The sequence below is a fragment of the Marmota marmota genome, unplaced genomic scaffold (assembly GCF_001458135.2).
Source record: "Marmota marmota marmota unplaced genomic scaffold, marMar, whole genome shotgun sequence".
NCBI classification, from domain to species: domain Eukaryota; kingdom Metazoa; phylum Chordata; class Mammalia; order Rodentia; family Sciuridae; genus Marmota; species Marmota marmota.
This window is the reverse complement of record NW_026000196.1, coordinates 4727409-4752513: the sequence shown is the minus strand read 5'-3', so window position 1 is coordinate 4752513 and position 25105 is coordinate 4727409. Positions and strand designations below refer to the sequence as shown.

Below are 25105 nucleotides of genomic sequence, written 5' to 3'. Positions count from 1 at the left end.
CAAAAAAAAAAAAAAAAAAAAAAATCAAGAGGTGTTGGGCTGGGGTTGTGGCTCACTGGTAGAGTGCTTGCCTAGATGTGTGAGGCACTGGGTTCGATTCTTAGCACCACATATAAATTAACAAATAAATTTAAAAATATTTTTAAAAATATTTAAAAAAGAAAGTCAAGAGGTGGACCTGGGGTGGGACCCTCCAGAAAACTCCCTGAGACCCCCCCCAGGAGGGCAAGAGAGGGGCACCATCCCTCTGAGAGGACCCCCTCTCACGCTTGAGAGTGTTCCCTTTTCCTGTGAACTCATGTCTGCTACACTGAGTGACACTTCTGAAATCTTTCTGATCACAAGAACTGCTAATAGAGGACTGTTGTAGTGTCTCAGCTCTGCAGTAGGCGGTGCTCTGTAACAAGGAGGATAAATGAAGAATAGTCAAAGAATTCAATGAAGAGTTTGCTGAAACAGTGATTCAGGCAACAAATGAAGATGGACCAGATCCTAGGACAGTGCTTGTAACACTGAATATTTGTTGACAAAATGAGAAAAACTAGAAACAAGGGACTCCAGAGTATTTCAAGGAGATCTTATATAAAGTCAAGCCCCACCTCTTGACTTTTAAAAAAAAATATTTTTAGTTGTAGATGGTCACAATACCTTTATTTTGTTAAGTTTTTTAATGTGGTGCTGGGGATATATATATATAAAATCATGTTGAAGAAAGAGCAAGAAATCTATGAATTTTAAAAATGTCCATTTAGAGCTGGGGTATAGCTCAGTGGTAGAGTACTGGCCTAGCATATGCAAGGTCCGGGGTTCCATCCACAGCACCAAAAATGATACAAAAACAAACAGAAAAACAGAAGTCCTGTCCTCCTAAAGGATGGAAAATTTTAAAGTGTCTTCTGGATTTAGCCCACAGGATAATCTGAGTGACAAGTTGGGCTAAGTTTGGTGGAGATGGCTAGCAGAAGTCAAAGTGGGAGGGTGTCGGGGAAAAGAGGCCACAGTGACAGAACAATGTCATGAAGGGGTTCCGTTATTCCTTAATGGAGCTGTCTTAGACCATCAGGCTGAAAGCGCTGGAAGATATGTGTCTTAATCAGAGCTTTCCTAGAGGGCAAAGACTGTTCACTGCATGATTTCGGAAAAACCGAAGAAAAGAGAGCAGCTATTCGTCCCCAACGCAGACTTCATTTGTGCGTTCAAGAAAAGATGGGAGTGGGGAGGTGCGAAGTTGTGCCAAATCAGGAGAACTACAAGTCCCATGACGCACGCGCGGGGCGGGTCCTCCTGGGCCGCGACCCGCCGCTCTTCCGCTTCCATCTGTAAGCAAACGTAGCCCCGGCCAAGATGGCCTCAGCCGGCGCCCGGGTGGGTGTGGTCCGCGGAAGGACCCGCCCCCGGAACGCTTGTGCAATGGGAACCGCCCTCGTATCCATGGCGACGGCGGCGGCGGCGGCCGTCCGCTAGCTAAAAAAGGCGCCGCCACCGCCGGGATTTCGGAGTCAGCAGTTAACCCCCAGGGGGAGCGGGCTCCCTTTCGCGACAGCCCGGACAGACGGTCCTGTGGAACTAATAGGCGGTCCCCGACACCAGCAACGCCCAGGAAGAGCCGAAACGGGCGAAGGGCGGCCATGAGCGAGCAGCTGGGTTCTACCCCAGGCCGCTAGGGGCAGCCTCAGCAGCCCTCAGCTCTTCTCGGAACCTCGGGTGGGCAGTGTCCGCCGTAGGCTCCCCTTCTGTGGTCAGAGCCCAAGGGTTGCCTGGCTCCAGTGTGTTTACATGGAGAATCTGAATCCTGAGGCAGAGAAAGGGCCGACCTATTGTACATTTGATCTTCAGTTGTATTACAAAGCAAATTATCTCCCCAGTTCACCCAGCCATCCCTCATTCCATTCAGGAACAAAAGAGCCATGGTTATGGTTCTTACCATCTCTGCTCATTACTGCACGCACCACAGTGTGTTGTATGATCCAGTGTGATCTTGGGTGGTAGTCAGAGAATCCATATCTCCTGGCATCCCACACACCCTCACCCCAACTTGGAAACATCCTGTTATTCAGTGGGATTGTTCTGTTCCGAAGGAGCTGCAACATTTTCTTACAACACCACGAAGGGCCTTTGGGTGGATCCCTGCAAGCCATCCTGGGCCTTAATTCCTACCCTCTTCCCCTTAGAATCTAAGAGAATGGAACCGAGTACCTGTAAGACCAGTGAATCTGAGGAAGACTCTGTTGAGGAAGAGGAATCTGAGGAGGAGTGTGTTAAAGAGGAAGATACCACCCCTTCTAACTCTTCACAGCAGGCACTCTCAAAAGCAGACTATAAGGCATTTGAGAATGGGGATCCCTTAGCCATTATAGCCAAGAAAATTCCAAAGAAAATCATAGCCCCAACTGACACAGATGACTTAGAAGTTGGGAGGAGAAAGAGAAGGCGGAAACGCAGGTAACCTTCCCTGGACCTCCTCACCTGCCTGGCTCCAGAGTCACCCCCTGACCTCCCTTCAGCATTTGGGAGACTGGGACCTAAGCTCTTCCCTTCAGTCTTTGGAAGAGGAAAGGCTGGAGCATGATTTATCTTTTGGTACAACAGAAACAAAAATCAGAAACATTTGGGCTAGTTCATTTTGGAATTTCAGTATATTTTTTTCCATGCTGGGGATTGAACCCAGGGGTCTTTACCACTGAGCTATATCCCAGTCCTTTTTATTTTGAGACTAGGTTTTGCTAAATTGCTTAGGGCCTCATTAAGTTGCTGAGGCTAGCCTCAGACTGTGATCCTCCTGTCTCAGCCTCCAGAGTCCCTGGGATTACAGGCATGCTCACCATGCCTGGCAGAATTTCAGCATGTTTTTATCACCCTTGTCTTTCCTTTAAGTGGCTTCTAGAAAAAATGAATTGTGTTTGTTGGATATCTCTGCATCTGAGAGCCTGGCAGCCCAGGGTCTGTCCTTCCCTTCCACTCTGCCTGATTTCTGCTATTCCTCCATTCCAGACCCTTGTCCATCAACCTGACCAACTGCAAGTATGAAAGTGGTAAGCGCCCGACTCACACCCTTTTACACAAGAGGGCTGTCATTCTTACTAGGGAGAAGGAGCTCCAATCAAGCTTCCAGCGTTGGATCTTGCCAGGCTGTCCTAGAGCCCATGTTGAGGCTCATGAGGTTCCCCTGGCTCAGCTACTGGCAGTTGAGATATTGCTATTCTAATTAGTCTCAATGGTAGGGACAATATCTTCAGTTAACTAACAAAAACAACGAAAAAAGTTCTGGGTATGGTGGCTCATGCCTGTAATCCTAGAGACTTGGGAGGCTGAGGCAGGGAAATAAGTTTGAATCCAGCCTCAGCATTTGGTGAGATCCTATCTCAAAATTTTAAAAAGATTTTTAAAAGGCTAGGGGGCGTATAGCTCAGTGATAGAGCACTACCGTGTTCAATCCCCAGTACTGCTAGAAATAAAATACATGAGAGTCACCATTGCCCTACCCTCCCCAGATCTGTGCAGAGATGAGACAAGCTTAAAACAGTTTGGGTGGGTGGCTAGGGATGTAGTTCAGCACGTGCCTAGCATGTGTGAGGTCCTGGGTTCGATCCCTAACACCTAAAAAACAAAACAAACAAACAACAATAACAACAACAACAACAAAAAAAAACCCCAAACCCCTACTTAAAAAAAAAAAAATCCCCAATTAGGTCAGTGTTTTCCTTCTTCCCCTCTTTTTCCCACTGCCATCTGTGCAAGAGGCCACCCAGAGTGTTAGGCACCAGTGTGGTCCCTACCTATGGTAAGCTCTGCAGAAACAATCCTGATTGAGAGATAGGACTGGCAGAATCATAAGGCCAGGCGCTCATTTTCTCTGCTGCATATTTTGGAAGGGCCTGACAGCCTCATGAACTTGGAATTGCCACCTGATAACTAAGATGCAGAACTGAAGTAAGAGTCACCTCCCTCTTCAACCTGGCCTCTGGTCAGGTCTGTTCCTTTCCTGACCCATCTAGAGTTCCAGGGCTTGTTGCTGGTGCTCAGGCTGGCAACACTGACCCCCCTATCTCTGCAGTGCGGCGGGCAGCCCAAATGTGTGGCCTGAAAGAAGTGGGGGAGGACGAAGAATGGACTGTGTATTGGACAGATTGCTCCGTCTCACTGGAACGAGTCATGGACATGAAGAGGTTTCAGGTACCAACATCCTGAGCTAAGATTCAGAATGACTATTCCTAACCCCTGTCCAGGCATGAGGCTGCCATTCTTTTTTGGCTGTACCCTGTTTAGACAGGAATGGCTATACTAAGGGTCTTCTGTTCCAATGGAAATATTCTCCTCTTGGCTCTCTGGAGCTTCTGTTATCTGAAGGAAGTTTCCGGTGGGTAGATAATTGCCCATTATTTGCTCTGCCTGGTGACATCTATGTCTAGCCTGCCTGCTCCAAGGCAGGACTGAGAGGCAGCCTCAGAGCTAACAACAGGGCCATCTCAGCATCTTAGAACCCATCAGTGTGGTGGTGCATGCCTGTAATCCCAGCGATTTGGGAGGCTGGGGCAGGAGGATCACAAGTTCAAAGCTAGCCTCAGCAACTTAGCAAGGACCTACGCAATTTACTGAGACCCTCTCTCAAAATAAAAACAATAAGGACTAGAGATGTGGCTCAGTGGTAAAGCACCTCTGGTTTCAATTCCCAGTACAAAGAAGTGGGGGGAGGAAGAGAAGAGAGCGTGTCAGTTTGGGGTCCTGCCTGGCAGCAAGAAAATCAGGGAAGATGGACCAGGTCCCTAAGAAGAATGTTCCTGCCAGGCTAGGGATGTAGCTTAGTGATCAAACACTAGTACATGCAAGGCCCTGTGTTCAATCTTCAGTATCTCACATACACAAAAAATATACCTGCCTCAAGGTATTTTTATTACCCTCTAACAGATTCCTTGTGGTGAATATCAATAAAATAAGTCATGTGTCACTTAATGACAGAGATACATTTCTGAGGAATGCATTGGTAGGTGATTTCATCATTGTTTGAGTTTTGTAAATGTATTTTACGAAATGGATGGATATGATATCACCAGATGACATAATCTTATAGAACCTTATATGTAGTTATTGAGTAAAATGCCCTTATACAATGCATGACTGTAATTAAAAAGGGTCTGGTGGGGCTCCACGGGAAGCTGAGTGATAGGTTTTCAAGTTCAAGGACAGCCCGGGCAACTTAGCAAGACCTTGTCTTAAATTTTTAAAAAGGCGATGGGGGTGCAGCTCACTTGTAGAGTACTTGTCTAGCAGGCTTGAGGAGCTGGGTTAGATCCTTAGGACACAATAAAAAAGGGAGTTGGGTGTGTATAGGCTTATTTTGAGGGGAAGCCAGTAAGGGATTGAAGAAACTATAACCTGTATCAAGATAGACAGCAAGTTCTACAAGTATTCAAGAAGCTTTGAAAAGAAATGCAGAAAGCTATTGTCAGATAAGGATGGCAATAATAACAGCTGTTATTGAGGACTTACTATGCATCTAACAGATACCATGTTAAGTGCTTTTATGTTGTTTTTTTTATTATTAAATCCTTAATAATGTTGGTTGTGATGGAGCAAACCTATAATCCCAGCAATTGGGTGGCAGGGGTGACTGAAGCAGGAGGATTACAAATTGAAGGACAGCCTGGGAAACTTAGTGAAACCCTATCCCAAAATAAAAATAAAAGGGCTGGGGATGTAGCTCAGTGGTAGAGCATCCCTGAGTTCAATCCCCAGTACCAGGGAAAAAAATCCTTAAAAACAAAATCCTGATGGCTGGGATATATCTCAGTTGATAGAAGGCTTGCCTCACATGCAGAAGGCCCTGGGTTCAATCCCTAACATCACACACACACACACACACACACACACACACACACACACAAAATCCTGAGCAGCAGGTGTCCTTTTGTTAAAAAAGGAAGCTGAAGCTCAGAAATACTAAGTTTATACAGCTAGTGACTGAGAAAGTCATGAAGGACAGAGCAGCCAGAGGTTTCCTGGCAGGCACCATGTCATCTCTAGGTGTCATGGAGTGCATTTCCTTCAGCTGGTCTTCAGTTTCCTTTTCTATTTCCTATCTTTTAGAGAATGTTTTTCCTGATTTCTTTGTACTGCCATACATTGTTACTTTATAAGACAAGTACTGGTGGTGGTCTGAGGGATATTAGAAGATGGCTAGAAGGCCCAGAGGTCTGGCCTAGTACACATTCTTCTCTCTTGTCCTCCTCCTTTTTTTGAATGGGAGGGTAGGGGGTACCAGGGATTGAACTCAGTGTCACTTAACCACTGAGCCACATCCCCAGCCTTATTTTGTATTTTATTAGAGACAGGGTCTCACTAAGTTGCTTAGCACCTCGCTAAATTGTTGAGGCTGGCTTTGAATTCATGATCCTTGGGCCTCCACCTCCCAAGCTGCTGGGATTATAGGCATGGGCCACTGGGCCAGCCTCTGTCCTTCTTTTTTTTTTTTAATATTTATTTTTTAGTTGTATTGGACACGATACCTTTATTTTCTTTATATGTGGTGCTGAGGATCGAACCCAGGGCCCTGCACATGCTAGGCAAGTGCTCTACCACTGAGCCACAACTCCAGCCCCATGTCCTTTATTTTTGAATGAAGGATGTGCACATTGGGTGTAGAAGCCTTGGGAGGGTTTCTCACCTGCCTTAGGGAATCTTCCTGTTTCTACCTTTGGGGTAGTAAGGACAGTGTTCACCTCCACTGTGACTCCTCCCTTCTTCCCCATCCTCTTCCATGATTTTTTGGGATGCCCAGGCCCCAGGAGCTGTCATTTACTCTAGGAGACAATATAACTAACTGGCTCTGTTTCAGAAAATCAATCACTTTCCCGGCATGACAGAAATCTGCCGCAAAGATCTGCTGGCTCGGAATCTCAACCGCATGCAGAAACTCTATCCTACCGAGTACAACATCTTCCCCCGTACCTGGTGCCTCCCTGCAGAGTAAGTGAATCTAGCTTCCCAGGCTGAGATCCTAGGGGCAGGAATGGGTTGCCCTCCTTTGTCCCCTCCAGACTCTGGTCTGGTATGTCTCAGGGGAATGAAAGTGGACCAAGAAAGTTTCAGCTGATCAAAGAAAAGTGAGTCTGAGAACAGTGTTCCAGGAAGAGTGTGGATTAGATAGCCTAGATAGCAAGAATATAGCCACAGGCCCCTAGGTCAGCCACGATTTGCAGAAACCTTTTGACCTGCTCCTCTCTGCACATAGCTACGGGGACTTCCAGTCCTATGGTCGGCAGCGAAAAACCCGCACTTATATCTGCAAGCCAGACAGTGGCTGTCAGGGACGTGGCATCTTCATCACCCGGAACCCCCGTGAGATCAAGCCAGGAGAGCACATGATCTGCCAGCAGTACATCTCCAAGGTGAAAGATACCTCAGTACCATTAGGCTCCTCCCTGGCCCTGAGGTTCCTTGTCTCTTCCAAAGCCAGGGAGGAAGCCAGTTTTGGGCTCCTACCCTTTCTGCTGTCCCCATTATCCTGGAGGCAGTATGGAGCCATGGTTTAGTCAGCCTGCCTAGGTTTGAATCTCATCTTTTCTACTTCCTAGATATGTGACCTCAGGTAGGTGAATGACCTTTTTTTTTTTCTTCTTGCCTCCATTTCCTATTGTTTCATGGGAAGAGTAACAGTAACTACTTTATATGATTGTTGTGAAAATTAAATGAGTTGTGTATTTGAAGCACTTACAACAGTGTGTGGCACATAGTAAGCACTTCAAAAATTAATTACAGGGCTGGGGCTGTAGCTCAGTGGCAGAGAGCTTTCCTCTCATATGGGAGGTACTGGGTTCGATCCTCAGCACCACATAAAAATAAAGGTTATTGTGTCCACCTACAACTAAAACAAATATTTAAAAAAAATAAAGGCATGCTATCCATCTACAACTACAAAAAAAATTTTTAAGTTAATTATATTCCTTCTGGGTTTGTGTGCTCTTAGCCTTTCCTTATTGATGGCTTCAAGTTTGATATGCGAATCTACGTCCTGATCACATCCTGTGACCCTCTTCGGATCTTCATGTATGAGGAGGGCCTGGCCCGCTTTGCCACCATGCCATATGTGGAGCCCAGCCACAACAACCTGGTGAGGGGGCAGAATGACACCCGTTCTCTTCCATTGCATAAGTGCTGATGTTCTAGGGAGAAACGAGGTAGAGATTTTTCATTATCACACAAGAAAAAGGAAGGAAGTCAGCGAAAGCCATGACACCAAGCTATGAGGACAGCACTTGGTGGGTGGTGACTGAGAAAAGGTGCCCATCACACCCCACCCTCTTCCCCAGAATCTTATAAAAGGACAGTCCCCTGTTGCAAAGGGCCAGGAGACCAGCAATACTAGGGAGGGGTAGAGAAGGCCATAAGACACTGGAGAGGTGGGCCGCATGGAAGCAGTCTGAGCCCATGGGGCTACTTGCTTCACAGGAAGATGTCTGCATGCACCTGACTAACTATGCTATCAACAAACACAATGAGAATTTTGTCCGGGATGATGCTGTGGGCAGTAAGAGGTACTTGCTACTCTGTTTTTTCCTCCTTCCTCTATCCTTTAGCCCTACAATTTCAGGAGCCCATGAAACCCAGCTGACTTTTGGGAGGCTGACTGCTAAGGAAAAACTGTCTTTCTAGACCCTGGATCTGTGCCTGAGTCTATCAGCCCCAAGCCCCACCCTAATAACTAATCCCTGTTCCGAGCTGCTAGCAGCTCTTTGACACATAGGGGCCCAGGCCTGGAATTAGGGTTAGCATCAGGGAACCAGCTGCCTGTAGCCAGGCCCTGGTGGCATAGAAAACTGTATTCCTCTGAGCACTGGGCCTCACAGGAAGCTGTCAACACTCAACGCCTGGCTGCGAGAACACAGCTACAACCCCCGAGAGCTGTGGGGCAACATCGAGGACATCATCATCAAAACTGTCATCTCAGCCCACTCTATTCTTCGCCACAACTACCGAACTTGTTTTCCTCAATATCTGAGTAGTGGTACATGTGCCTGTTTTGAGATCCTTGGTTTTGATGTTTTGCTGGACCACAAGCTGAAGCCCTGGCTGCTGGAGGTAAGGTTTCTCTCCTCATCTTTGCAAAAGCAAGATTCAGAGGCTTCTCTGAACAGGACATCTGGGATAGGAGGCACTCAGGTGGGGACAGAGAAGGGGAGATGATAGGGAAACTTCAGGGTAGGTGGCAAGCAGCAGAAGGCAAAAGACATCTATCTACCCTACCCTTTTGGCTGGCTGAGTCAAACTTTGGTGATCTCTGGCTTCTACCACAGCAATCCAGGTTTGGGATCCCCAGTATAAACCTTGACTTTCAGGACACTTTATCTGTAGACTTAGGCTATTTGATTTACTCTCCCCAAGATGCCTGTGAATTGGAGGGATCAGTATGCAGAGTCCTATGGCCTTGAAAGCTAGAGCTTCCAGCCAACTTGGTTGCGGTTATAGGAGGGGATGTTTCTCCTAGACCCTCACTCAGGTCTTCAAGAGACCACCATCTGTTCAGGTGGTAGATACAGGAAGGGGGCAATAACTACTTCTCCTGGCAGGTAAATCACTCTCCAAGCTTCACTACAGACTCCCGCCTTGATCGAGAGGTGAAGGATGCACTTCTTTGTGATGCCATGACCCTTGTTAACCTCCGGGGTTGTGACAAAAAAAAAGTGTTAGAGGAGGACAAGCAGAGAGTCAAGGAAAGGCTTTTGCAGAGCCACCAACAGCCACGAGAAGCCAGGTATGTCATCTCAGCCCACTCTGTTCTTCGCCACAACTACCGAACCTGTTTCCCTCAATATCTAATGTGAGTTTATTAGCGTAACTGGTCTTGCTTTTATACTTTCCTGAGAGTGAAAGTCCACTAGAAGAAGGCCACAAAGAGCGAATTAACTATTGAAAAACATTTTGGGGCTGGGGTTATGGCTCAGAAGTAGTGCTCACCTGGCATGTGCAAGGCCGTAGGTTCAATCCTCGGCACCACATAAAAATAAATAAGTAAAATAAAGGTTTTGTGTCCAACTACAACTAAAAAATAAATATTAAAAAAAAATTGGGGGGGCTAGGGTTGTGGCTCAGTGGTAGAGCACTTTCCTTGCACAAGTGAAGCACTGGGTTCGATCCTCAGCACCACATAAAAATAATTAAATAAAGATATTGTGTCCATCTACAACTAAAAAAAAAAAAAAAAAAACATTATTTTGGGGGACTGGGGACATAGCTCCATTGTATAACACTTGCCTAGCATGCATGAGACCCTGGGTTTGATCCCCAGCCCTGTGAAAAAAATTTTTTTTGCATAGATAGTACATTACATATGTATAGATAATACATCACATAATATAGACAATATATTCAAAATTCAAATGATACAGTTCACAGTTTTTCCCCTGCCCTTCTCATCCAGCTACCCAATTTTCCTCCCTGGAGTCAGTCAACATTCCTAGTGTAGTGTCATACTTTCACAAGCACTTAAAGCACAAATATATATGTATTTATAACAAAGTATGTTTACCCAGACAGTTGCATAACTTATACATACTCGGCACCCTACTTAGCAATGTATTTTAGAGCTATTTTCATATTAACATATAAGGTGCTTTAGGTGGTTTGATTAGTTTTTTATCCTCATTTTTAATCGTTTTTTTAATCCTCATTTTTTATTGGTGTATTATAATTGTATATTTTTAAATTTTTTTTGTAGTTATAATGGACAGAATGCCTTTATTTTATTTACTTTTATGTGGTGCTAAGCATCAAACCCAATGCCTCACACATACTAGGCAAGTGCTCTGCCACTGAGCTACAGCCACAGCCCTAATTATACATATATACATATATATATATTTGTAGTTGGACATAATACCTTTATTTTACTTATTTATTTTTATGTGGTGCTGAGGATCGAACCCAGTGCCTTGCATGTGCACTTGCATGTGGGATTTGTTGTTACATATTTATATTTGTACATGCACACAATATAATAATGTAATTTGACCAAAATCACTTCCCAGCTTTCCCCCTTCCCTCTTTACTTTCCACCCCTTGATCCCTGTCCTAATCTCCCTTTGGTTTAGGAGATCCACCCTCACTTTTGTTTTCCTTTTTTTCCTCTAGCTTATGCATATGAGAGAAAACATAGGACCTTCTGAATTTGACTTATTTTGCTTAACATGATTGTCTCTGGTTCCATCCGGTGTCCTGCAAATGCCATAATTTCATTTTTCTTTATGGCTGAATGAAATTCTATTGTGTATATATACTATATTTTCTTTATCCATTTATCCACTGATAAACACCTAGTCTGGTTCCATAGTTTGGCTATTGTGAACTATAAACATGGTTATGCATATGTATCACTGTAGTAAAGGTAAATACCAAGAAGTAGTATAGTACAGTTCCATGCCTAGTCTTTTGAGGAGCCTCCATTCTGATTTCCATAGTAATTATACTAATTTACAGTCCCACAAACAGTATAGAAGTGTTCCTTTTTCTCCACATCCTTTCCAGCATTTATTATTATTTGTATTCTTTTGTTTTTTGGTACCATGGATTGAACCCAGGGGCACTTAATCACTGAGCCACATCCTTAGCCCTTTTTATAGTTTATTTAGAGACAGGGTCTCACCGAGTTGCTTAGGGCCTTGCTAAGTTGCTAAAGCTGGCTTTGAACTTACAATCCTCCTTCCTCAGCCTCCCTAGCCCCTGGGATTACTGGTATGTGCCGTGGCATCCAGTTCTTATTTGTATATGTATTTTTTTATTATTTGTATATATATATTTGGTGCTGGAGATTGAACCCAGGGCCTTGTGCATGCGAGGTAAGCACTCTACCAACTGAGCTATATTCCCAGCCCTATTATTTGTATTATTGATGACTGCCATTCTGACTGGTGTGAGATACAATCTCACTGTAGTTTTGATTCGCATTTTCCTAATTGCTAATGATGTTGAGCTTTTTTCCATGTATTGTTGGCCATTTGTATTTTGTCTTTTTTTGAAAATTATAAATATTTATTTATTTTCTTTAAAAAATTTATTTATTGGGGCTAGGGTTGTGGCTCAGCAGTAGAGCACTAGCTTCTCACGTGTGAGACCCTGGGTTCGATCCTCAGCACCACATAAAAATAAATTAAAAAAAATAAAAATATTGTGCCCATGTATAACTAAAAAATTTTTTTTAAAAATTATTTATTTTAATTTGTATTTTTTCTTTTGAGGAGTGTCTGTTTAGTTTATTTGCCCATTTATTAATTGGGTCATTTGATTTTTTGGTGTAAAGATTTTTGAGCTCTTTATATGCTCTAGATACTAATCATCTGTCGGAAGAGTAGCTAATAAAGATTTTCTCCCATTCTGTGTGTTTTCTCTTCATATCCTAATTGTATACTTTGCTGTGCTTTTTTTTTTTTTTTTTCCTTCAGTACTGGAGATTGAACCTAAGGGACTGAGCTATATTCCCAGCTCTTTTTATTTTTTTAAGACAGGGTCTCACTAAATTCCTGAGGCTGGCCTTAAACTTGTTATTTCCCTGTTTCAGCTTCCCACATAGCTGGGATTATAGGTATGCATCACCATGCCCAACTGCTGGTTTGTTTTTTTTAACACAGCTCCTCTAGAAACCAGTTCCTGAGGAACTTTCTAAAAATGAAACACAGAAAACAGTTTAGTTGTTAATAGGGAATTGTTTAAATCAATATTGATCACCCATTGTTGTTTTCCGTATAAAATGGGTTACAAACATGGTGATTGGTTACTGATATTAAAAGTATATGTTAATGATACATAAAATTGAATTTGAGTAGGCTTTGGATATTCCTGTAGTAACATTGCTTTTCTCTACTGGTATTCCAATATGAGGGGTAGTTTGTATTTGATTCCTCATGATAGCCATAGGGCCTGGTGAATAACAGGTACTCAAATGTTTGTGTGATGAATGGGAGTGAAGGATAAATTAAACACCCTGAGTGTTCCCATGAGACTGAACAGGGGACCTGAGTGAATCATGTTCAATGGGGAAAAATGGCTGACAACTACTTTACCTCTGAGCTACATCCCAGACACTTTTATTTTTTATTATGAGACAGGGTCTCACTAAGTTGCTCAGTCTGGCCTTGAACTTGTGATCCTCCAGCCTCAGCCTCTCAAGTAGCTGGGATTACAGGCATGTGCTACTATGTCTGGCACTCATTTTAAAATATTGATATATGATCCCAATTTGGAAGGAAGGAAGGAAAAAAAGGAAGTGAGGGAGGAAAGGCAAACTAGGGAGTAGCAAAGACAGGATTCAAACTCAGGAGGTCCTGCCCTGGAGTCCTTGCTCTGTGCTAATTACTAATATGTTAATTTCATAGTAAGATCATGGGGAGTTTTAATTTTTTTGCTCTTCTAAGTTTTCTGTAGTGAACTTATATTAGTCTCATAATTAGACTCCGATAATTTGGAGTGCCAGTTTATAAGTAAACCCCTCTAAACTTAGAACAAAAATCAAATTTCTGGAAGCAAAGCCTATTCTTCTGCCTACACACATGGTCATGCTGACCAGAGATGGCCTTGACAGCCTTCCCCACAGTCAAGGGCTTGGGAGGCCAAGCGGCCAGCAGGAGTTTCTCAAAGGCTTACCCAGCCTTCCTTTCTCAAATCTCTGACTCTGCTGAGCTGTTTCCACAGGCGAGAACAGATCGAGTCGTCCCATGCAGCCATGCAGGACCAGGAACGATATGAGGATTCCCACCTGGGGGGCTATCGGCGGATCTATCCTGGGCCTGACACAGGGAAGTATGAACCCTTCTTCAAGCACAATGGCTCCCTCTTCCAGGAGACTGCTGCCTCCAAAGCCAGAGAAGAGTGTGCCAGGTACTTTGCCACTTTGTCCTGCATTTCCTTTATGCAGATGGATGAGGGCAGATCTTGAACCTGAATTACTCCCCAGCAGTGGGGGAGGAAGCCAGACACTTGAGGAAAGAGAAATAGAGCTATATAGTCTGTCAGCCTCTTAGTGACTCTTCATTCTGCAGGTTCCTCCCTAATTCCTGTCCCAAGAACAGATCATGATTCCTGCTTATCCCGTTTTCCCTCTATTTCCTTTTCCCCAACACAATTCCTCCAGTATCTGAAGCTTTTATGTTTTATCAGGCAGCAACTAGAAGAGATCCGCCTGAAGCAGGAACAGCAGGAGAATTCAGGCACTAAGAGGCGAAAGGAAAACAAGGACCAGAACCAGGGTGAATCAGCTGGGGAGAAGAGCCGATCCAGGGCAGGGCCCCGGGGCCTTTTCACCTACTTGGCTTACAGGAATCGGAAGCGGGAGAAAGAGGTGTCAAGGGTTGTGTGACTCTTATCTTTCTGCAGGAAAATGGGTTGGGACTACTAGAAAAGGGAATCTCTGCTGTCCTCTCCTCCCCTTGCACAAGAGAGATGAGTTCCTTATCAGTAAATTGAAACTGACTTTTTGGAACAGAAGGTGAGAGAATGGACAGCAAAGGGAACTCTACAGGAGGGTCAGGGCAGGGATGGAGGTAGAGTGGGCTAGAGTCCTACAGCCATCCTTGCCGATGGTTTGGGACTTATCCTTGGAGATCCTGCATTTATCTCTCATGTACCTTGCAGCCCAAATCAATACACCTGGATATTATGCAACCTCAAGATATTGTGGAAGAGGAGGAGCTAGAGCGGATGAAGGCCCTGATACAAAGGGAGAATCTCATTCGAAGCCTGGGTATTGTAGAGCAGCTGACCCGCATGCTACACCCCAGTCACAGGGGCCAGAAAAAACTTCATGAGTATCAGGTGAGGGTCCTTATGAAGCCTTTGGCAAAAGAAGGGATAAAAAGGTTGTGATATCAGCAGATGGTGGTGTCACACCAAAAGATGCTTATGTGATGGTATCTGTCAATGGAGCTTGGGAAAGTTGAATAGGCTGGGCCTTGGGAGAGGGTCTGGTCTGTTGGTTCTTTTTGCATCTATTCCCCATCTCCCTTATTTTCAGAATTGACATCCAGCAAAGTGCAGGCCCCAACTTTCTCAATTACAAGAGACTTACCCTCTATATTCTTATCTCATAGTAGCCCAAAAGTTATGACTGACAAATAACAAGGTTGCCATCATGCTGTGGCTTCTGTGTAATCTCTCTAGCACTGACAGTGTCCTCTAACAGGGAATAAGTAAATAGTCTCAGGCCAGTAAAACAGTTGCTGGGTTAGTAACAAATCTATTGGGCCCTCTGTTTTTATTGAACCCTAAAAGAGTAACTGGTTAAATAGTGGCTACGGCCTAGAAGAGATTTTTTAAGTTACTTATTTCTTCCAACACTCCATCCAGCCTCACAAGAAATGTGGTAAGGGGCTGCTCTTCTCCTCTAGCCTAGATTTCACCAGGACGGGCTGGGCAGTCAAGAAGTGCAATCTGTGAGTCTGGTCCCATTGGTGCTCCTAAGAGGGGCTACCTCAGAGCAGGGCCAGCCTCATTTCCTGCAACCACTTCGGCCCCATGAATTGATCCCCAGGATCTTAGGGCCACTGCCAAGCACGAATGCTGCAATTCCACAACATTCCCGGTGCCATCTGCAGCCCAAGACCTTCAACTGGATAGGAGATCCAGCAGCCATCGGTCCCTGTTCATTGTCAATGAGGAAAGCTGGGAGGCACTATTTTTCCAGCGCTAGAGTCAGGGTCACTAGCCGTAAGTATACAAAACTAGCTTTGGTCACTTTGACCTGTGTAAATTTCTAATAGCATATATTACAGCTGGGATGCTCCTAAACTATAACGATGCAGTGGTACAGGAACGGGGAGGTGGTGGACCCATTTATTTAACTTCTTCTATGTATTAGACTCCGATGATAATAATGGCAGAATTACAGTCCTAGCCCTCAACAAAGCTAACAAGAAAGTGGGCAAGTAAACGTACCAAGTATAATACAGTATGGTAAAGATGCTGGAGGAAAGCATGGGATACCATTCCTCTGTGGTAGTAACTGGATTACAGCTGAGAAAGAGGTGGGCAAATCTTTTCTGTGAGTACCAACTCAGGAGGGGTCCATGTTTTCACTGCAGAAGGCCAAGCCAGCAGAAGGCTAGAAGCCATAAACCAAGCCCTGGCAGTATCAGTGCCATCCACTTTAACCCCAAAGCATGGCTATCTTCTGCAGACTGAACGCACATTGCCTTCCATGGTAAAGTCTGAACACAGAACAGCCAAGGCCAGGGATCTCACCCTCTGCCCTGCCTCTGCACCTGTTCTGCAGCATTCCAGTACAATTCTTAACGTTAGCCAGCACAGGTAAAAGCAAGAAGGAAGTCAGCACTCAACCTCTCCTGGAGAACCTCCTGAGGTTCCAAAAGGAGCACTGGGCCTTCAATCTTTGCTAAATGAAAGTCGGCCACCAAGTTCCAGTTTGAAAACCCCAGTCAGGAATCCTGTTTGAAAAAGGAAAAACAAAGACACCAAGAATTCCTCAACACCCTAAGATTCTTTTGGGATTGGTAAAGACTAAAAGATGAAGAGCCAAGGCTGGCCAAATACTCATTTCCACTTGTCAAACCTGAAGCTGGGCTTACTGTTGAGGGATGTCTGAACCTTGGGAGCGGTCACCCCAGCGACGTGTCCCTTTTACCACTGGAGTCAAGTGCCCAAGGCACGGGTCTGTCGCCATCAGCCGACTGCCAAGGGTGGCCGCCCTTCCTGCCATGGTGGCGGAGACCGGCAGGCCTGGGCAGCTTGAGACAGAGGGGAGGCTCTCGGTAATTGGATCCGTCTTTTTATTAAAGTTTATGTCGTTTTCCAGGAGTGTCCTGAACCTCATTTAGACCCTCGCGTTTCAAGACAGCCAAACAGTTATAGCTGGGAAGAACGGGCCGCTAAACAGCTCAGGCCTAGACTGACCTTACAGCCCTGGAAAGGGCAACGCCTCGCATCTGCCCTATTTCCCGCCCCGCCCCTTCCGCTTCCGGGACTGCTTCCGGTGCTGTAGGGTAGCGGGCTGCTGGAGGTTGGTTTACTTCGCCATGGCGGTTACCCTCAGCCTATTGCTGGGCGGCCGAGTCCGTACTGCTGTTGCTCGCTATGGGTTCGCGACCCGGGGGCTGGCGGGCTCAGGCCCTATGGGCCGTGAGCCGGACCCGGATTCCGACTGGGAGCCAGAGGAGAGGGAGTTGCAGGAGGTCGAGAGGTACTAGCTCCTTTCCCGGCCCTCAGCCTGAAGCTGGCCTTGGGCCTCGGCGCTTCAAGCCGCGCCCCCTTAGCGCCGGGCGTCCTCCAGCCGCCTCCACTGTGACTCTAGTTTCTTCTTACCTGTTGTTAGCGGCGTAGGGACAGATGTTCAGCTCCCTTGCGACCACAGGTTCCTTCGCTAGTGACGTATATTTCGTTACACTTTTAGATAGTTCAGCATGCTTACGGGCAGTTATTGTTGTAGGTGTTAGATTTTTGGGTCGGTGTACAGAGCGGCGTTAAGCTGGCAAACATGGCCCGGTGGCCTTTATTGACACAAAAGAGGGCTGGGCTGTTGGTGATTTAGCCCAAGACTTTTCAAACACCCATCTTGCTTCCACGCATGGCTTCTGCCATTGGTTCTCTCCCCCAGCACCCTGAAACGACAGAAAAAAGCAATTCGATTCCAGAAAATTCGGAGGCAAATGGAGGCGCCAGGTGCCCCGCCCAGAACTCTGACATGGGAAGCCATGGAGCAGATACGGTAAGACTCAGGGTACTTTGTTAGCATCCGCTATGATAAGAGGTGAAAGATTCTGGGGCTAAAACACAGGTTTGGCCATTTGAGTTTTGTTTTTGTATTTTGTCTTTCTGTTATAGGAAAATTTATACAGAAAATACAGTAACATGACGAATTTCCTTAATTTATCATCTAGATTTTATTTATTTATTTTATGGTATCGGGGATTGAACCCAGGGGCGCTTAAGCACTGAGCCACATTTCCTGCCCCCCTATATATATAGTTAATTAGTTGTAGGTGGACACAATTCTTTTATTTTTATGTGGTGCTGAGGATTGAGCCCAGTGCCTCACCCCCGCTAGACAAGCGCTCTACCGCTGAGCCACAACCCCAGCCCCCCTTTTCTATATTTTAATTAGAGACAGTGTGTTGCTGAGGCTAGCTTTCAATTTGCGATCCTCCTGTCGCAGTCTCCTGAGCCACCAGCTGCTGGGATTACAGGCAAGTGCTACACCTTACCCAGCTGTTATCTAGATTTAGCATATAACAGTTGGTTCGTTTTTGCTGAACATTTTAATATAATTTTGTGGTTATTAATATTTTCATATTTTTATTGGTGCATTACAATTATATGTAACATTGGAATTACAATCACTGGGTTGAGCTTCAGAATGAATACTTACTCATGGCATTCTACTGCTTAAAGTCCTTCTTTGGCTCCCTGTTGCCTTGGGATAAATTTCAGACTCCTAGGCGCCATGTGACCTTACTTCTGCTCTGTCTGTTCCCAGTGAAGGTGATGTGCTTCCTTGTATTTCAAATGTTGCTCACTCAACTATCAATGTCTTTGATCTGTCCTGCCCTCCTGTTTTTTGTAGTTGTAGATGGATAGAATGCCTTTATTTTGTTTTGTTTTTTTTATTTTTTAGTTGTAATTGGACATAACTTGTTTGTTTGCTTATTTATTTATTTATGTATTTATGTATGTGGTGCTGAGGATCGAATCCAGCACCTTGCATGTGCTAGGTGAGCACTCTACCACTGAGCCACAACTCTAGCCCCTTATTTATTTTTATGTGGTTCTGAGAATCGAACCCAGTGCCTCACATATGCTAGGCAAGTGCTCTGCCACTGAGCTGCAGCCCCAGCCCCCCTTGCCCTCCTCTCTACTAGCTTATTACTGCTTTTCATCCTTTCTGATGGGCTCTAGCTTGGATTTCCTGGAACATTTCCTGGGCAGCCCTTTTGATTGTTCTCATTACATCATCTGCTGTCACTTAGCATAGTGCCATTGTGTGCTTTTGGGAGTGAAGTTCAGTCTTCCTTCACCCCAGGAAGTAACTTCCAATGGGAAGTGTTCAGTTGATGTGAAATGAAGTGACCGACTGAAAGTGGTCAGCTGTTACTGTGAGTATGCCAGTTACTTAATTCGCACAATAAAAGGACTGCATTTATAATTTTTCCAAAGTCCTTTTCTTTTTACTTATTTATGACTGGTATTATCAATTAGCTGTTCTGGTAGAAGACTTCTTCACAACTTGAAAACCTGCTCCTTTTTCCCATAGGTATTTACATAAGGAATTTGCTGAGTCCTGGTCAGTTCCCAGGTTGGCTGAAGGTTTTGATGTCAGCACCGATGTTATCCGAAGGGTTTTAAAAAGTAAATTTGTACCCACTTTGGAACAGAAACTGAAGCAGGATCAAAAAGTTCTTAAGAAAGCTGAGTTTGCCCACTCACTCCGGCAGCTCCAGGGCTCTAGAGATACCGTGAAGCCACTTGCTGCAGGCCACTCTGTATCAAACTCTTTTCTGATGCCAGGGGATGAAGCCTCATCTGAAGGTCAGCTTCACAGCACAGCTTTGACAGTGATAGAGTCAAAAACTCACAGTACAAATGCATTGAGACAAAAGGGAAGGAATAAAGGAATCCAGAGCTTGAAGAAGGAAAGCTTTGAGCCTATCACTGCAGCCTTAGGTCATCAGAGAGAGCTGCAAAAATACTCCAATGATTGTGTAGGCACCAGAAGAACTGACAGTAATGGATTGCCAAGTGATGAGAAACTGGAAATGTTGAAGACAGGGGAGCTACGGAACCAGAACTTCAGCAGCAAAGTAGTGCAGAGGGGACGGGAGTTCTTTGACAGCAATGGGAACTTCCTGTACAGAATTTGAGTTGGGGCCCGGCTTGTGGAGATGCCATGTGAAACAGCTAGACTAATATATTTGGAGCTGCCAAGATTTCTGCATGTGGATATCTACTTTGAAAATAGGAGGAATTTGATGAGCCTGGAATATGGACAGAAAGAGCTGCTTGGTTATTCAAGCTTCTTGGATCACTGCTCCCAGTCTGACCTGTGTATCTTCAGTATTCTCCTTTTTGCTTAACTTCTGTATGTTGAAAATCAGTATTGTTTCTGTGATACTTGCAATAATATGTTTGGGAGGAAGTGAAATGTTTGCTTTCTGACCTCATTTCCTTCTTGATCATTGAACACTAACAGTTTTTGAGCTGCTTAGTAAATTGGTTCTTTTATTTTCCTTTGGTGCAAAAATAAAATGTAGCAGTTCGTGTTGCTTTGTGTCTCTGGAGTGACTCTTGGAGAGTGCTGGAATGGAAAATGCACTGGGAGATGAGGAATCCCCATCTGAGGGCTCTCTGCAAAGCACCCTGCTCGTTGATAGAATTTGGGGAGTGGGGTACCCAGGGACAATTTACCACTGAGCTACATCCCCAGATTCTATTTTGAGATAGTGTCTCACTAAGTCACTTAGGACCTCACTAAATTGCTGAGGCTGGCCTTGAACTTTTGATCCTTCTGTGTCAGCCTCCTGAGCCACTAGGATTATAGATGTGTGCCACTGCACCAGGCTTAGTGATGGATTTTGATAACCCCAAACTGTACATCTTTCAGTTGCTGGAGTTTTGAGAGAGATTGGGAGTGGGAATTTGACAAAAAAATGGAAAGCAGGCAAAGGCTTAAGAGTCCCCAACATCAGCCAAGCAGGCTGTAATTCCAATACATCTGTACTCCCAACTCCTGGTGAGGCTGAGGTAGGGAAAAGCAAGTTTGAGACCAGCCTGGCGAGTTAACCTTGTCTCAAAAATAAAAGAGGGCTGGGGTTGTGGCTAAGTGGTAGAGTACTTGCCTACCACATGTGAGGCACTGGTTTGATTTTCAGCACCACATAAAAATAAATAAATGTGTCCATCTACAACTAAAAATAATATATTTTAAAAGAAAAGGGTTTGGGATGTAGTTCAGAGTAAAGCTCTTGCCTAGCATGTGCAAGGCCCTGGGTCTAGTCCCCAATACTGAAGAATGAAGTCCCCATCGTAATTTCTTTCTTTTTTTTTTTCTTAATATTTATTTTTTAGTTGGACACAACACCTTTGTTTTATTTATTTTTATGTGGTGCTGAGGATGGAACCCAGGGCCTCGCATGTGCTAGGCAAGTGCTTTACCGCTGAGCCACAATTCCAGCCCCCACCCATCGTAATTTCTAGCCACATTTTAAAGCTTACCTAGATTACATCTGATTTTTACAGCTGACAACAGATTTCTACAAAAGTGCCATGCAGTAGGCAAGAACAAATAGGCCTCTCTTACAAATAATGAAATGGATATGATGGCTGCTGTTAAGTGGTGGTGTTGGGACATGAACCCAGGTCACCATTAAGGTTTTCTGAAACAGGAATATTCTAGGATGTGGCATAGTTTCTACTAATTTACTGATTTTTTTTTTTTTTGGTAATGGGGATTGAACACAGGAGTGCTTCACAATTGAGCTATATCTGCAAGCCTTTTTTTTTTTTTTTTTTTACTTTCGAGACAAGATCATTAAATTGCCAAGACAAACTTGGAATCCTGCTTCAACCTCCCAAGTAGCTGAGATTACAAATGTGTGCCACTGTCCCTGGCCCATGAAAATCTTTTGTCTAGAGGCATTAGATGCTGTTTGAATATTGCAGTATGCATATCTTTAACACTAAGCCATGCTTACAGCAACCCTGCCCCCCCCCCTTTTGTTACCAGGGATTAAACCCAGGGGCACTTAACCACTGAACTTTTTTTTTTTTTTGAGGCAGGGTCTTGCTAGGTTGCTTACAGCCTTGCTAAGTGGCTGAGGCTGACTTTGAACTTGTGATCCTCTTACTTCAACGTCCTGAGTCTCTGGGATTATAGGCATGAGCCACTGTGCCCAGGTAGCCTTTTTTATTTTTGAGACAGGTCTTTCTACACATAAGGCTTACAGTTTGCATCCCTTGCGAATCATCTCACCATTCATTTTCCCAGTGGACTGTGGAAATCTACAAGTTCAAACTTGGATGTGTTTTTCATATACTTTACCCCTGCACTCCCTTGCTCACTAATCTGAAATATTTTTTCCCATTCTTGGAGCATGCCAGTTTAGGCTTTTGCTCTTATTCATTCTTTGCCCCCAGATTCATGTGACTGACTTCTTGTCATTTAAGTCTCAAATCAGTTGTCACTTTCTTAGAGGGGTCTCCTCTGATCATCCAATTTAAAGCAGGTTCTTTAATACTCATTATTACTACCTCATTTAATTTTCTTCAGTATCTGAAATCTGTTACCACTTATTTTCTCCCCAGCATTTTACCTCATGAAGGTAAGAGACTTGTGTGTTCATTACTGTAGTCCCAGCCCCTAACATCTCAATACTGGTTGAGTGAATGAAGAAATGATTGAGGGACTACTGAACAGTCAATGTTTGATGGTCAAAAAGCCTTGCTTTTTACTGTTGCCAGTTTACCCAGGAGCTCAGCCAGGGTAGGCCTCTTGCTCTAGCCCGTCAGTGTGTCTCAGATCCTAACTCACTGGTTTTAGGAAACTCCAGTTTCTTTTTTTGAGGAAGGGGGGTAACTAAGGATTTAACCTAGGGGCAGTTAACTATTGAGCCACATTCTCAGCCCCTTTTTTAACAAATTTTGAGACAGGGTCTCTCTAAGTTGCTTAGGGCCTCAGCCTCTGTAGTCACTGAGATTACAGGCATGTGCCACCATGCCTGCTTTAGGAAATTCCAGTTTCAGTGTTTCAGGAAATAGTCTCTGAGCCCAAGCTGTGATGTGGGATGGGGTATAATTCCAGTTCTGTGTTTATTGGGCTGGGGTCATGCTCTCCACAGACCCCTGTTCTCAGTCCCTTTACATGACAAGAACATTAAGGCCACACCGGATGAGGTGGAACTGCCTGTGGAGCACAGGTTCGATGTGTCCAATAGAGAAAGCAACAGGTAACAAGGTTCTACCTGAGCTAGAGAGAAAGCAGCTACTGGTAGGTGTTTTTGTTAGCTATTTTGCCACTGTGACTTAAAGACCTGACCAGCACAGTTGTAGAGAAGGAAAAGTTTATTTGGGGGCTTACAGTCTCAGAGGTCTCAATCTACAGACAGCAGGCTCCATATCTTCGGGCTCAAGATGAGACAGAACATCATGGCAGAAGAGCATGGCGGTGGAAAGCAGCTCACATGGTGATCAGGAAGCAGAGAGAATCTACTGGCCAGATACAAAATATATACCACAAAGCCATGTCCCCAATGCCCACCTCTTCCAGCCACCCCTTACCAACCTTCAGTTACCAAGCAGTTAATTAATCCCCCAGGGGATTAATTCACTGATAATGGGTTCAGACTCTCAACCCAATCATTTCTTCTCTGAACCTTCTTGCATTTTCTTGCACATGAGCTTTTGGGGGACATCTCACATCCAAACCATAGTAGTGAAATAGTTACCTCCCAGCAGCCTTTGGTCCAAGCTCAAGAGGATGGCAAACCACAACAAAAGAACTTTTTGTGTCTCAGTGGTAGAGTGCTTACCTGGAATGTACAAGGTCCTGGGTTCAATTCCCAGCACCTCAAAAACAAATAACTTGTCCCTTTACTGTAGAGGATATACACTTACCTGCTTTAAGGGACAATAGAAGTGAAATTCACCATCTTTGGGCAGCCTCCAGTTCAGTGCACAGCTGAGATTCAAGCTAATGGTAATGTGGGGGGAGGAAGCTCAGCATAAAATATTACATGAGCTCCTAAAGTCCAGTATGAGCACAGCACTCTTCTAACAACAACAAAAAAAAAAGATGAAAATTAAAATGCAATGAACCATTGTTTACCGACCACTTTTTTTTTCTTTTGATGTGTGAGATTGAATCCAGGGTTTCATTCTACTAATGCACTACATCACCAGCTCTTAATAAATCGCCTAATATTCTGACAGTGGTGTCTCTCTTAGCAGTCATACAATTAACTCAGGACCACTTTACCACTGTGTCCCATCCCTTTTTATTTTTCACTTTTGAGATTGGGTTGTTCTAAGTTGCTGAGGCCTCAAATTTGTGTTCCTCCTGCCTCAGCCTGAGTAGCTGGAATTACAGGCATGGGCCATCTTACCCAGCTGATGTGGTTTCTTTATTTTTCCTAAATGACTTTTGCAGTTAGTTTATTTGAATTAGTATCCAAACACGGTTCACACATTGTAACATTACATTTTATTGATAGGTCCCTTAAGTCCTGTATTTTATTTATTTTTTTTTAATATTTATTTTTTAGTTGTAGTTGGACACAAAACTTTATTGATTTTTATGTGGTGCTGAGGATTGAACCCAGGGCCTCACACATGCTAGTGAGCCCTCTACCGCTGAGCCACAAACCCAACCCTAAGTCCTGTATTTTAAATATGGTTGCTTTGACCCCTATGTCTTAACATGTTCCTATTAATCTGTATGTTCTACAAACAAGTCGATATTAAAGTTTGATCAGGGGCTGGGGATGTGGCTCAGGTGGTAGCGCACTCGCCTGGCATGCGTACGGCCTGGGTTCGATTCTCAGCACCACATACAAACAAAGATGTTGTGTCCGCCAAGAACTAAAAAATAAATATTAAAAAAAAATTCTCTCTCTCTCTCTCTCACTCACTCTCTTTAAAAAAAAAATAAAAATAAAAAAAATAAAGTTTGATCAGGTTCAAATTTTGGCAGGATGTGATGCTCTGTACTTTGTATGTATCTCACCAGGGAATGGTATGATGGAATGATTATTCAGAGTTTCAGATGGGTGCGGTGGCACCCACCTATAATCCCTCCCTACTTGGGAGGCTGAGACAGGAGGATCTCCAGCTAGGCAATTTACCAAGACCTATCAAAAAGGAAAAAATAGGGGCTGGGATTGTGGCTCACTGGTAGAGCACTCGCCTAGCACATGTGAGGCCCTGGGTTCGATCTTCAGCACCACATAAAAATAAATAAGAGGATTGTGTCTAACTACAACTAAAAAATTTTAAAAAGAATAAGAAGAAATAACCTAAAACAAATAACAAAAATAAAAACTGGGGATGTAGCTCAATGGTAGAGTGCCCCTAGGTTCAATATCTAGTACTCCCCAACCCACCTTTTTTTTTTTTTTTTTTTTTA

The 25105-nt window shown here is 44.3% G+C and overlaps 3 protein-coding genes and 1 long non-coding RNA gene across 14 annotated transcripts in view; 3 read left to right on the top strand and 1 right to left on the bottom strand.

Annotated features, from left to right (window-relative positions):
• Gdpgp1 (GDP-D-glucose phosphorylase 1) overlaps positions 1 to 6963 on the top strand; it is a 16773-nt gene extending 9810 nt beyond the window's left edge. The window contains exons 3-4 of one of the 3 annotated variants that reach the window (XR_007342829.1): positions 2992 to 3032; positions 4055 to 4147. The gene's annotated coding sequence lies outside the window, so the exon portion shown is untranslated. Of the gene's footprint in view, positions 1 to 2991; positions 3033 to 4054; positions 4174 to 6832 lie in introns of those variants that run through there. The other 2 variants (XM_048790251.1, XM_048790252.1) reach the window with 2 other exon arrangements.
• Ttll13 (tubulin tyrosine ligase like 13) lies at positions 1353 to 19664 on the top strand. 5 transcript variants are annotated; one of them, XM_048790248.1, is made up of 14 exons: positions 1353 to 2442; positions 2992 to 3032; positions 4055 to 4173; positions 6833 to 6963; positions 7229 to 7385; positions 7964 to 8107; positions 8446 to 8531; positions 8844 to 9075; positions 9564 to 9748; positions 13678 to 13863; positions 14143 to 14323; positions 14617 to 14796; positions 15576 to 15687; positions 16062 to 16789. In XM_048790248.1, the coding sequence occupies exons 1-14, from the start codon at positions 2183 to 2185 to the stop codon at positions 16289 to 16291; spliced, it is 2244 nt and encodes a 747-aa protein (XP_048646205.1). In that variant the 5' UTR covers positions 1353 to 2182; the 3' UTR covers positions 16292 to 16789. The 5 variants fall into 5 exon arrangements, 2 of the variants coding, with proteins under 2 accessions (XP_048646205.1, XP_048646204.1); XM_048790247.1 differs by having other exon boundaries at positions 1354 to 2442; positions 15369 to 15687; XR_007342827.1 differs by lacking the exons at positions 1353 to 2442; positions 2992 to 3032 and adding an exon at positions 19244 to 19664 and having other exon boundaries at positions 4061 to 4173; positions 16062 to 17701.
• Positions 17013 to 20253, top strand: Ngrn (neugrin, neurite outgrowth associated). Its single transcript, XM_015493061.2, has 3 exons — positions 17013 to 17176; positions 17591 to 17701; positions 19244 to 20253. Exons 1-3 carry the CDS (start codon positions 17013 to 17015, stop codon positions 19848 to 19850), a joined length of 882 nt encoding a protein of 293 aa, XP_015348547.1. The 3' UTR covers positions 19851 to 20253.
• Positions 20254 to 23130: 2877 nt separating this feature from the next.
• Positions 23131 to 25105, bottom strand: part of LOC107148417 — a 4098-nt gene continuing 2123 nt past the window's right edge. The window contains exons 2-4 of one of the 5 annotated variants that reach the window (XR_007342823.1): positions 23599 to 23754; positions 23430 to 23513; positions 23139 to 23190 (exon numbers count right to left, since the gene is read on the bottom strand). This is a non-coding gene — a long non-coding RNA (uncharacterized LOC107148417). The other 4 variants (XR_007342824.1, XR_001504263.2, XR_007342825.1 and 1 more) reach the window with 4 other exon arrangements.